This window comes from Corella eumyota, chromosome 4 (assembly GCF_963082875.1).
Source record: "Corella eumyota chromosome 4, kaCorEumy4.1, whole genome shotgun sequence".
NCBI classification, from domain to species: Eukaryota; Metazoa; Chordata; class Ascidiacea; order Phlebobranchia; family Corellidae; genus Corella; species Corella eumyota.
The window spans coordinates 6,118,762-6,131,302 of record NC_137493.1 but is presented as its reverse complement, the minus strand read 5'-3'; the positions used below and the strand labels follow the sequence as shown (position 1 = coordinate 6,131,302).

General features: G+C 29.8%; 1 protein-coding gene across 1 annotated transcript; it reads left to right on the top strand.

Annotated features, from left to right (window-relative positions):
• Nucleotides 1–1,094: 1,094 nt before the first annotated feature.
• LOC145750202 (uncharacterized) lies at nucleotides 1,095–3,484 on the top strand. Its single transcript, XM_082566177.1, has 7 exons — nucleotides 1,095–1,281; nucleotides 1,493–1,806; nucleotides 1,969–2,259; nucleotides 2,349–2,488; nucleotides 2,671–2,830; nucleotides 2,912–3,014; nucleotides 3,086–3,484. The coding sequence occupies exons 2-6, from the start codon at nucleotides 1,623–1,625 to the stop codon at nucleotides 2,989–2,991; spliced, it is 855 nt and encodes a 284-aa protein (XP_082422303.1). The 5' UTR covers nucleotides 1,095–1,281; nucleotides 1,493–1,622; the 3' UTR covers nucleotides 2,992–3,014; nucleotides 3,086–3,484.
• The last annotated feature ends 9,057 nt before the right edge of the window (nucleotides 3,485–12,541 follow it).

Genomic DNA, 12,541 nt, shown 5'->3' with positions numbered 1-12,541 from the left:
GCAATTCCAAAGCCACAAACAAATAAGAGATCTCGGCTTTTAAAACTGTTGGCCTTATGCAATTTGGATTTACCATAACTCTAGGTACGTTAAAATCACCACTTTTAATTTAACTTAAACTTATTCCTGAACAATTTTTTTTTTCTGATAATTTTTTTTTATTTAGCTTCCCTAGTTATCGCACAAATATTGTTTCTTTTGGATTTCTTTCGCTGTGATGAAATTGCGATTCCGTTTACAGTTTGTGCTTATCTGACAATGTCTAACAGGTATACATAAAATGAATATTAAAAACGGTTTAATAAAAATTTGTTCATTCGACTGCGTTTTAAAAAAATAAGTCAAACATTTAATTTTTAAAGTGAAACAACACATAATATAATTAATAATTTTTTATAGTTTGGTAAACGTTTTGATCTATAGTGCAAGGGACAAGGAATTCAAAGAGAAAGTCAAATACATTTTCACCTCAACAAAATCTACATTGAATGTAAACCCAAATTCACCAAGTAATTCTAAAAATGTTGTCCCATTAAAAAAAGGCGAACAAAAATAGAAAACAAATTTGAAATGTTTTTTAATATTTTTTTTATTTTAATGTTTTAATACGTTTATTAGGGTTATATTTAAAAAAAATATTTTTTCTTGTTTTGTATATACTTGTACGATTGCTACGAAAAATAAAATTAAATGTGTAAAACTATATATTATTATTGTTATGCGTTAGACACTACGTTAAGTTCTAAAATGATAGCAAGAATTAAATGAATTGTTAAATATTGATATTGTCGGCTTAAGTGATTCATATTACGCATTCGAATGCTTCGAAATAATATTAATTCACACCTGCTACCAACTACGATATAAGCTTTAGCAGAGCATATAATTTTTTTTTGTAAACAATTTACGAGAACTTTCGTAGGTATAAGTCATATTGCCTGAGCGGTTTAAAATTTTCCCGTAAAACTTTTGTTAAACTTGAATAGCCGCAATATTTTTTCAATATGCGGTTTACCCAACTAACCAAGTGTAAAATTCTGGTTCCCGTTAAAATGTTACACACTATTGAGCAATAACTTATTGTTTCACAAGTCTTTACCATGATTCACAGATTTTTCTGTAAAAGTCAGGTATAACAGCAAATTTTTGTTTTACGTCTTCTTGAAATTTTTGTTTTGTATGTGGAACTACAACTATTTTTAAATCTAGAAACGAAAAAGTTAAATGAAATAAGGGCAGTGCGCGTTAAAGAAAATTTGTTAGAGTTAACCAGTATTAATAGTAAGGGTTTTGCTTTTAGTACTCTTCTTGATGTAGCTTTTATTAAGTTTTTTTTATGATTTAAAATAAGTTCTTATAGAAATATGACAAGTGCGTATCCTTATTTTAATACATCATGCTTTATTGATGAATATTCATTATTTTTGATCCCACCGATAACATACAATTCTAACAACTACAGCAATAATGGAAATACTTAATCTTTTAATAGAACCATAAGTGAAGCACTTTCCTTCAACTACTCTAGTAATTTTACAAACCTTACCACCTTTAATACTTTGGCAATATGCGGATTGCCAGCTTTTTGCGACAACTCAGCAATAGAGGCGTGCTTAAACTCGATGAGTTTGTCTGAATGTAGCAAATGTAATGTTGGACATGCTGCGTTGATTGCCACGGTCTGTATTATTTTAATTTTGCTAACATTGATTGGAAATTCTTTAGTTATTTGGAGTTTCGTTAAAGATAACAAATCGAAACAGAAAAAAATAAAGGCGTCGCTAGCTTTCGCTGACATTTTAACAGGCAAGCTTCATAAATTAACATATACAGAAAAATATATTTTTATAGTCTTAAATTTTTGTTTATATTTTATTATTTAATGTGGTTTTTACAAGTTTTATTGATTTGCCATTAAGCCGTTTACATTTTAACTTTCTGAAATAAACAAGTTTTTAATTATTGCAGCTATAATTGTCTTGATGATAACAGCGTACAACTTCTCTTGGACCATTGTTTCAACGCCATGCTACATTAAAAAAATGGAAATATCTTTGTTGGGATCGAAGCAAGCAATTGCTGGGGGAATTTTTTTCTTTTTTGGGTTTACAGCTTCATTGTACCACTTAGTATTTTTTACACTACAGCGCATCTATGCTATTATCTGGCCAATAAAATATAAATATCAAACGACAAGAGCATTTTACATCGGGCTTGCAATGGTTTGGATTCTTTCAATTACAACTGCTTCAACACCAAGTACGTTTGGTACAATTTAAATTAACTATATATTTCAAATATAAATACGATGATGTTATTATTTAAATTTTATTGTTTTATTATTTAAGTCTGGTTTGAGGGCAAAGTAACATTTGGATACTCTTCCGAGGGGTTTATCTATTCGATAACAAGAAAGAACTCTCGTTCAGGAACTATACCTATTATCGCTATATTAATTATACTTGTAGCACTACCTTACCTTCTAATGGTAAACGAATTTGAGGGTTATATTTATTTTAATAAATAATATATAAATCAGCTATAAACCGGCAGACGGATTTTTTAATACACAATACCAGAGACAAAAACAACTCGAAACAGGTCGAAGTACAGGAGAATGGTAAAATCGCTTTCTTTACTTTATTTATAACTTAATATAAATATTTGTAGACCATCATATCGATTGCCACAGCGATTTTACTTCATTATCAATTTCAAAAAGCAAAGAAAATCAAGCATGGTAGCAACCTAGCAGAAAAAGGTATTAAATTGGAGATAGCGGTCTTTAAAACTATTGCCTTGATGCAGATTGGATTTACTATTACTTTAGGTAAAAAACCTCAAAGAAAAATATTGCCAATCATTTTAAAACGTGAACACGCTTTAAATGAATGATAAATTATATTTTTAGCTCCATTTACAATTGTGAGTATACTAAATAATCTTAGTTATTTTCGATGTAATGAAATTGCAATCCCATATACGATTTGAGGTTTCCTTGCCGTATCAAACAGGTAAACCTTTAGATTAAAACATCATCTATTTTGAAAACGGTTTAGATATTTTACCAAATATTTCTTTTTAGTTTTGTGAACGTTTTGATCTATAGCGTTCGAGACGAAACGTTTAAAAAACACGTTAAAGAAATTTTTACATCAACCAAATCGACGAGCGGCGTTACACCCAAGATACCAAAGGACTCGACCCCAAAACTTCGAATAAAAACAGTTAGCTAAAAATTAGTTAAATCTGAAACCTTTTTAAAAGTTTCATGTAAATATGCTTTTCAATGGTTTCACACAAAACTTTTATTTGATTTGTATGATATACTTTTTTCTGTATATACAAATGCTTGTCTTTTCGCTTGCAAATAAATAAAGTAGTAATAGTAAAGCCATAATTTACTTCATTAAAATATTTAATGATATATCAGTACTTTAAACATAATATTAAACTCTCTGCCTTGATCTCTAGACAAAACAACAGGTTATTTTTTAGATAAAGGCTTTGGTTAAAACAATAAACCAAGTTAAGTTTTTATCTTTTGAATCGCGTTATTGCTGTAATACAAAAATAACCAAATAAATTGTTTTAACATAACATCAAATATCTTGATATACCTAAAAAATAACCAAAGTAATATAGGCCTATCGGTAAAAAATCACCAGAAACCAACAAAGCTTTAACTTTATTCCGCTTTGAATCACTTCAAAATCATATAATAAGATAACAATTTTAAACCCATAAGACACAGACTGTAGCCAAAATGATATAAGGGCAACACTACATTACTTATATTCAGTCACAGTTATTATTTAAACATTAAAAATAAGGTTAACGAAATCTTTAAATTTATTAAAGATAATTCATTACAATAATTTAATTGCAGTAACACGAATAAACGTGAATTATCATGTGTACTTGCAACATTGGACTAACTGGTGAAGTTGTTTATAATATTTGATAAATTCACACCAGTTTTGTTTGGTAAAAAGATAAAAAGGTGGAAGATTAAAATTATTACAATGGTTGTTTGAAGGGGGAATATTATCGGGTGCTTCGTTATCATATGTCATATAAAATATAGGAACTAGCAAAAACATAATATGTAAGATCCGATGGTAGGCAAGGGTAGTAATTATTATATTCGCATATTTATATAAGCCTATTTGGGTAAGCCGCGTATTTAAATAATATCTCGTTATTTCTACTAAGTGGTGGTAAAAACATCCGCATTTCGTAAAAACAACTATAAATATATCAGACTGCTCATTATCTTCTTCATGGTGGATTAACTTTAAAAGGTCGTTCTAGATATCCCAAAAAATTAGGTGTGTCTACATTAAGTATTTGCCCAACTTCGAAAACAAAGTTATATATTTTTATTCAGGCCTATAGTCAGTTTTTTTACTATTTTTTAAAAATTCAAATATTTGTTAAAAAAGTAATGGCTGTAAACAATATACAAATTCTGAGCAATTATAGCAATTTTAAAGCTTCTACAGATTTTTCACCATTTCGACCAACTATTACCCACGACAGCACTACAAACGGAACTATAATAAGATATGTTCAAAGAACATGCGGGGTTCCAGCGTTTTGTAACAACTCAGCAACTCATGTGTGCTCTAATACAACAATTTTAACAAAATGCAGTGAGTGTAGTGTTGGTCTGGCTGCCCTGTTTGCTACTGCCAGTATTATACTAGGCTTACTTATATTAGTCGGAAATTCGTTGGTTATTTGAAGTGTCTTAAGTGACAAAGTTAGAACAAAGCGAAACAAAATTAAAGCTTCTCTGGCCTTTGCTGATATATTTACAGGTATGCATGTAATAAATAAACCATGCTACTAAAAGTTACATCATATATTTTCGTTTCAGCTATCAACTTACTCGTAGTAGTAGTCTACAACTTTTCTTGGTCTATGATTTCAACACCAATTTTCATCGAGAAAACACAGTTGTCTTTACCGGGATCAAAGCAAGCAATTGCCGGAGGAATATTTTACATGCTCGGGTTTACAGCTTCGTTGTACCACTTGGTATTTCTTGGATTACAGCACTTTTACGCCATCATGTGGCCAATAAAATACAAGCAGCAAACCACTTTTTGGTTTAGTATTGGAATGGTGATGGTTTGGATTTTTTCGACAACTAATGCCACATCGCCACGTGAGTATATGAAAAAAAGAATAAATATAGTCATCATGTTCTTGCATATTATTATTAAAAAAAAATATTAATTTACTGCTTATTTTGTTTCAAATATTGTCTAAAAAACTGTATATATCTACGCGAAAATAAAATTTCTTGCGGTAATTAAAATGCAAAATCCCCGCTGTTTTGAAAAAAAAATTTTGGACCGACGATAAATCTAAAAGAAATTGCAAATTGTATTAATATTAGTCGATTTATCTGGTTGAGCTGCAATAAAATCAACCTTACTTTTGTTAGTGTATTCCACCAACACAGTTTTAATATTAAACAGACAGACAAAGAAGTGCATTTAATGACTGTTGTACTTACCAAATGTTACTGTAAAATGATGTCGAACTAAGTTATTAGCTGCAAATAACCAAAATATTTCTCGAATACAAAAGTTTGCTGTTTAATTAACTTCTTGCATATCAAAATATGCACATCACAAAATGTCAGCGGTTTTATAAAGTTACTTAGAATGTGCCCTTTTTCTTTCAACTTTTTCATTGTGAGTTTCAACAGTTATCTGTCATCCTAATCTATGACTGAATATTTACAGTCACTAGTAAACTATGTACATTGCATGTTTTTTCATTGGCAAACTTTATTTATGCTCTTTTGACAGGCAGGCAAACAGGCAAGCTGCTCATGAGTCTTCTTGTCAGGCAGTAAATCCATTATTATTATCTTTAAAAACTTGCCTTAATCGAAATTAAAAGCATTAATTAACATACAATTCTTTAAAAAAAATGCAAAAACTGATTTAAACTTGCTGTTTTAGCTTTACCGAGGCTTAAGAGCGACCTTTTCATCATAAATATAATGTGAGAATATACCCGATCGAACGATTAGTATTTCTATTTTTTTAACTTAAAAATATTATTTAAGGCCTTAAAACTTCCTTAAACAATAATGCAATACCCAGTTAAAACCTATTTTATTTTTGTTTAATAGTTAAACAAAAACGATAAAATCCAATTTATTTTTGACATTTTGTAAAGAACAACGTACCCAACCACGACATATCTTCAAAAAAGTGAACAAAATATTATAAAGTGGTCAAATGCAAGTGTAAACTTTGTATTTTCGTAATATACGCTATATAAGTGACGTCACAAATCGGGGGTTTTGACAACTTACATATCATGTCGCTCCAATTTATTTTTAATATTTTGTAAAAAACAACGCACTTAATTACTACATATTTTTAAAAAAGTGAACAAAATATTAGAAAGTGGTCAAATACAGGTGTAAACTTTGTATTTTCGTAATATACGCTATATAAGTGACGTCACCAATCGGGGGTTTTGACAACTTTTCTATCATGTCGCTCCAATTTTGATAATCACACTTGTTAAAAGTATGCTGGACTGTTCTTTACAATCGGTTTTAACCAACAACCTTACGCTAAGTATAATAGAACAAGATTTTAGGGAACTCAAATAAACAAATCTTTGTTGTAAACGTAGCTCTGGTTTGGACCATTTCGTAAAGCAATATCTTAAAGGAATTATTGAAACCGAAAACAGTTTTCAAGCGAATGCATTAATTTAAAAATGGGTAGGAAACTTATTAAGGAAGATAAAACATAAGCAAAAACACAACCTTTAAAGCAAAAAAGAAGTCGTCATTTAAAATGACGTCGTTGGTGGTTTCTTCATTTAAAAAGCAAAAACGCAGAAACAAGGGATTTTACACGAATCAGCGAAAAGGCTAAAATTTGAAAATATGTCATCAAATTCACCGCCTTTACCATTGGTAGATTAACAAAATTTATTACAAAAACACTCCATAAACCAATTAAAAATTAAAACAATTGATATGATAAATGCTGACATTTGGAATATTACGAATCTAATTGGTCTATACGATAATTTTTTAAAGTTACCAATTTTTGTGATATCGCTTTTAAAAATGTTGATAACCAAAATATACGTTGGCTTGACTTGGCAACAATATTTTGTTATCACTCCAATGATATGCATAATAAAATAATGCAATATTACATTAATGACAACATATGTTGGTTTTCAAAATACGTCGTCGATGCCTATTTAACTTCTTTAGTGCATGTGGTTAATTTTTCTTAAAATAATTTTTTTTTGGTATTTTGAAATGTGACTGTACCTTAACTATTTTAAATGGAATTAAATTAATCAAACACCCTTTAAAAATTGGAAAAATTATATTAGGATGACACTTTACAAAATTACAAATTAGGGTGACACTTTACAAAATTACAAATTAGGGTGACACTTTACAAAATTACAAATTAGGGTGACACTTTACAAAATTACAAATTAGGGTGACACTTTACAAAATTACAAATTAGGATGACACTTTACAAAATTACAAATTAGGGTGACACTTTACAAAATTACAAATTAGGGTGACACTTTACAAAATTACAAATTAGGGTGACACTTTACAAAATTACAAATTAGGGTGACACTTTACAAAATTACAAATTAGGATGACACTTTACAAAATTACAAATTAGGGTGACACTTTACAAAATTACAAATTAGGGTGACACTTTACAAAATTACAAATTAGGGTGACACTTTACAAAATTACAAATTAGGGTGACACTTTACAAAATTACAAATTAGGGTGACACTTTACAAAATTACAAATTAGGATGACACTTTACAAAATTACAAATTAGGATGACACTTTACAAAATTACAAATTAGGGTGACACTTTACAAAATTACAAATTAGGGTGACACTTTACAAAATTACAAATTAGGGTGACACTTTACAAAATTACAAATTAGGGTGACACTTTACAAAATTACAAATTAGGGTGACACTTTACAAAATTACAAATTAGGGTGACACTTTACAAAATTACAAATTAGGGTGACACTTTACAAAATTACAAATTAGGGTGACACTTTACAAAATTACAAATTAGGATGACACTTTACAAAATTACAAATTAGGATGACACTTTACAAAATTACAAATTAGGGTGACACTTTACAAAATTACAAATTAGGGTGACACTTTACAAAATTACAAATTAGGGTGACACTTTACAAAATTACAAATTTTTTCCAAAATTGTGGAATAAACATTTTATGTTAATATATTTTGGAATGTCGTTGTTGGGTACGTTGTCCTCCACAAAATATCAAAAATAAATTGGAGCGACATGATAGGTAAGTTGTCAAAACCCCCGATTTGTGACGTCACTTCTATAGCGTATATTACGAAAATACAAAGTTTACACCTGTATTTGACCACTTTCTAATATTTTGTTCACTTTTTTGAAGATATGTCGTGGTTAAGTACGTTGTCCTCCACAAAATATCTAAAATAAATTGGAGCGACATGATAGGTAAGTTGTCAAAACCCCCGATTTGTGACGTCACTTCTATAGCGTATATTACGAGAATACAAAGTTTACACCTGTATTTGACCACTTTCTATTATTTTTTTCACTTTTTTGAAGATATGTCGTGGTTGGGTACGTTGTCCTCCACAAAATATAAAAAAAGAATTGGAGCGACATGATAGGTAAGTTGTCAAAACCCCCGATTTGTGACGTCAGTAATAACACGTATTTAAGTTTAGTACAAAAGTTTACTCCTGTTTTTAACAGTTTTTTAATGTTTTGTTTAATTTTATTTTAATTTTAAACTGTTAAATATCTTGTTAACTTATTATAGATTAGGTTTGATTTTATTTTGTTTAATTTAAAGGGGCTATTTTACCCCGTTCTTTTTTGTATTATACGATCAAAAAATATTTGGAATCATTATTTTTTATAATTATCCGCCACAGCAAAATTCTCTGCTATTCTCTGCCAGCTCTTTGCCAGAAAGATGGTGGTCATGTTTAAGCTACGTTTTTCGAAAATTTTTGCGTATTTCGTGGCCAAAATAGGCGCTATTTTTTTATATTTTAAATAATTTTAGCGAAAAACAGTGCAAAAAAAATATTATTTAAAAAATAAATAATAATTAAAAAAAAATATATATAAATTAAAACATAAAACCATTAAAAAAAGTTGGTGGTTTTAGCTCCATTAGCCCCATACACGAGTCGCCAATGTATACATATCTTGTGATTCATCATTGCTTTAAACTTATTTCATAAAACTATTTTCCCGGCAACTTTCTACATTGGTACCTGGACAAAACAACATATATTTTCTATATGAAAGCGTTGGTTAAAATAATAAACCATGTTACTTTTTGCGAATTGGGTTATTGCTGTAATATAAAAATAAACAAATAATTTTTTTAGCATAACACCATACACTTTAATATACCCAATAATAACGAAAATAATATAAGTCTATCGGTAAACAAATTACCAAAAGCTGACAAGGCTTTAACTTTAATTTGCTTCGAAACAGTACAAAATCATATAATAAAATAATAATTTTTAACTCATAAGATACAGACTTTATCCAAAATGATAGAGGTGCCAACACTACATTACTTATATTCAGTCACAGTTTTTGTATTTAAAAATCAAAAATAAGGTTTACAAAATCTTTAAATTTAAGATAATTCATTACAATAATTTAATTGCCGTAACACGAATAAACGTGAATTGTCATGTGTACTTGCAACATTTGACTGACTGGTGAAGTTGTTTATGATGTTTGATGAATTCACATCAGTTTTGTTTGGTAAAAAGATAAAAAGGTGAAAGATTAAAATTATTACAATAGTTATTTGAAAGAGAAATATTATCGGGTGCTTCGTTATCACATGTTATATAAAATATAGGAACTAGCAAAAACATAATATGTAAGATCCGAAGGTTGGCAAGGGTATATTTATTATTATATTCGCGAGTAACTGCTTTAAACATTAATGCAATACTCCAGCAGACAGTAGCGCATCTTTCAACTCGCTTATATGCAGTTAATATCTCTACCTTTTTTCTCGATTTGAAGCGATTAATGACTAAGTAATCGCGTGAAAAATTTCAATATATATTTGATCAGCCGCAATGTTAATTCAATGTGCGGTTTACTCAAGAAATCTACCTCATATTGAAATTTTGTTTACGTGCATACATCATTATATACCCTTGCATATCTTTCATGTATTAGTATTATTATAATTTACTGAGATATACATAGGCCTATATAAGTATTTGATCTAAAAGACCGGAAAATTTTTGTTTTGTGTGTAATACTACTAATAAAACGTAATACTACTAGTAAAGATTATATTTACGCAGATGCGAATAACTTGAATGAAAATAGGAGAGGCGAAAGACATTTTGTAAGGATAAAATAACTTTGGTATTAATAGCAGAACTTTTGTTTTTAGTACTCGTCTCTAAAGCAGTTTTTATTAAGTTTTTTAGTGAATTAAAATGAATCGTTATACAAATACAACAAGCAAATTTGGGTTCTCTAAAACATTTGAAACAATATGCTTTTTGGCTGACTATTTAAACACTTCGATTCCGGTAACAACGTATGACAATCCTTCATCTTCTAATACATCTATATCTCTACCTGGCAACCCATCCAAACGTTTATTTTTTTCATTCAACTTTAAAGATTCTACAATTAACAGTACAAACAACTTTACCAGCTATTATTCTACTGTGTTATGCGGGTTACCAGCTTTTTGCACAGCCTTAGCGGCTGAGTTGTGCGCAAATGCAATGAGTTTGATTGAATGTAGTGAATGTAATGTTGGAAATGCTGCCTTAATTGCCTTAGCCTGTATTATTTTGGGTCTGCTTATATTGATCGGGAATTCTTTGGTTATTTGGAGTTTTGTTAAAGATGTCAGAAAAACAAGACAGAATAAAATTAAAGCATCGTTGGCTTTTGCTGATATTTTTACAGGCAAGTTTTATAAATTAATTTATACAGTTTTATTTTTTTTTAAATAACTTTTATTGTTCAACCCAGTATTGTTTTGACTACACGATTAAAAGATTCGCACTTTGTTTAATGTTGCTTCTACATAGAACCCTGAGTATGAGTTTAAGTACCACCTGAATTAAAGTCAGTTTTATTTTTACCATGACGCCATCTATAGTTTAACTTTTTTAAACTTTTAATAAACAAGAATTTAAATATTGCAGCCATAACTCTATTGGTAATAGTAATGTACAACTTTTCTTGGGCCATTGTTTCAACCCCATGCTACATCAAAAAAATGGAAAAAAATTTGCTGGGATCAAAACAAGCAATTGCTGGAGGAATATTTTACTCGCTAGGGTTAACAGCTTCGTTATACCATTTACTATTTCTTGGACTGCAGCGCATCTACGCCATTATGTGGCCTTTAAAATACAAATTTCAAACTGCACAAGCATTTTACATCGGACTTGCAGTGGTTTGGATTCTTTCAATTACACTTGCTACATTTCCACGTACGTTTAAAGCAATAACAACTATTTATTTTAAACAGAAGTTGTGTGTTTTTTTATTAAGATTTATTTTTATTAGTCTGGTTCAAGAATCAAGTAACATTTGCTTACGTTTCTATGGTGTTCATGTATTTGCCAGTACTGCAGAACTTTTATTGGGAGAATATACCTTTTATCGCTATAGTAATTATACTTGTAGCACTACCTTACCTACTTATGGTAAAAAAAACTTTAATACTATACAAATTTCATTAAATGATATATAAATTAGCTTTACCTGGTTACTGGGTAAATTTCTTAACCTTAAAAAGCATATTTACACTTTCTATCGGTTAACAATTTCGAGCGATAGTACTAAAATCCGAGATGCGGAAAGTTAAGGGGTGTGGGAAATGGCAAAACCGTATGTAAACGTTAACAAAAAATCGCTAAATGCAGCAAAGAGCGTAAATTGTATACCCCTTATCTTTCCTTTTGCTTCATAGTCGATTTCGCATCATCCATCGACATATAAAGTCAATTCCGAACCATTCTTTGCCATTTTGCAAATACCATATTTATCACGCAGCAAAGTACAAAAATACCGTCCCGTCCCGCATTGCGAAATTTTGTTAACGTTTGCATACGGTCCCGCAATATTCTGCATTTTGTATTTTGGTATTGTGCCAAATGCAAATTGCGTACGTAACGGAATAATTGTAGCCTACTTTGCTGCAGTAAGCAAGAGATGCGGTATTAACCTAAAGAACTAAGGCGATACAGGATTTTAATAACCATAGAGGACGATGCGAAATTGACTTTTAAGGGATGATTAGGGCAGGGTAACAAAAATTCAGCCCTTTCAAATTCCACGACTTTAACCTTTACATTTTACATACGGTACGCAATTTTCCGCACCTTGCAACTTTCCGTATCTCGAATTTTATTACTATCTCTTTTTTACTCTATATGTAATATTACATAACTAAATCTTTTCAGACA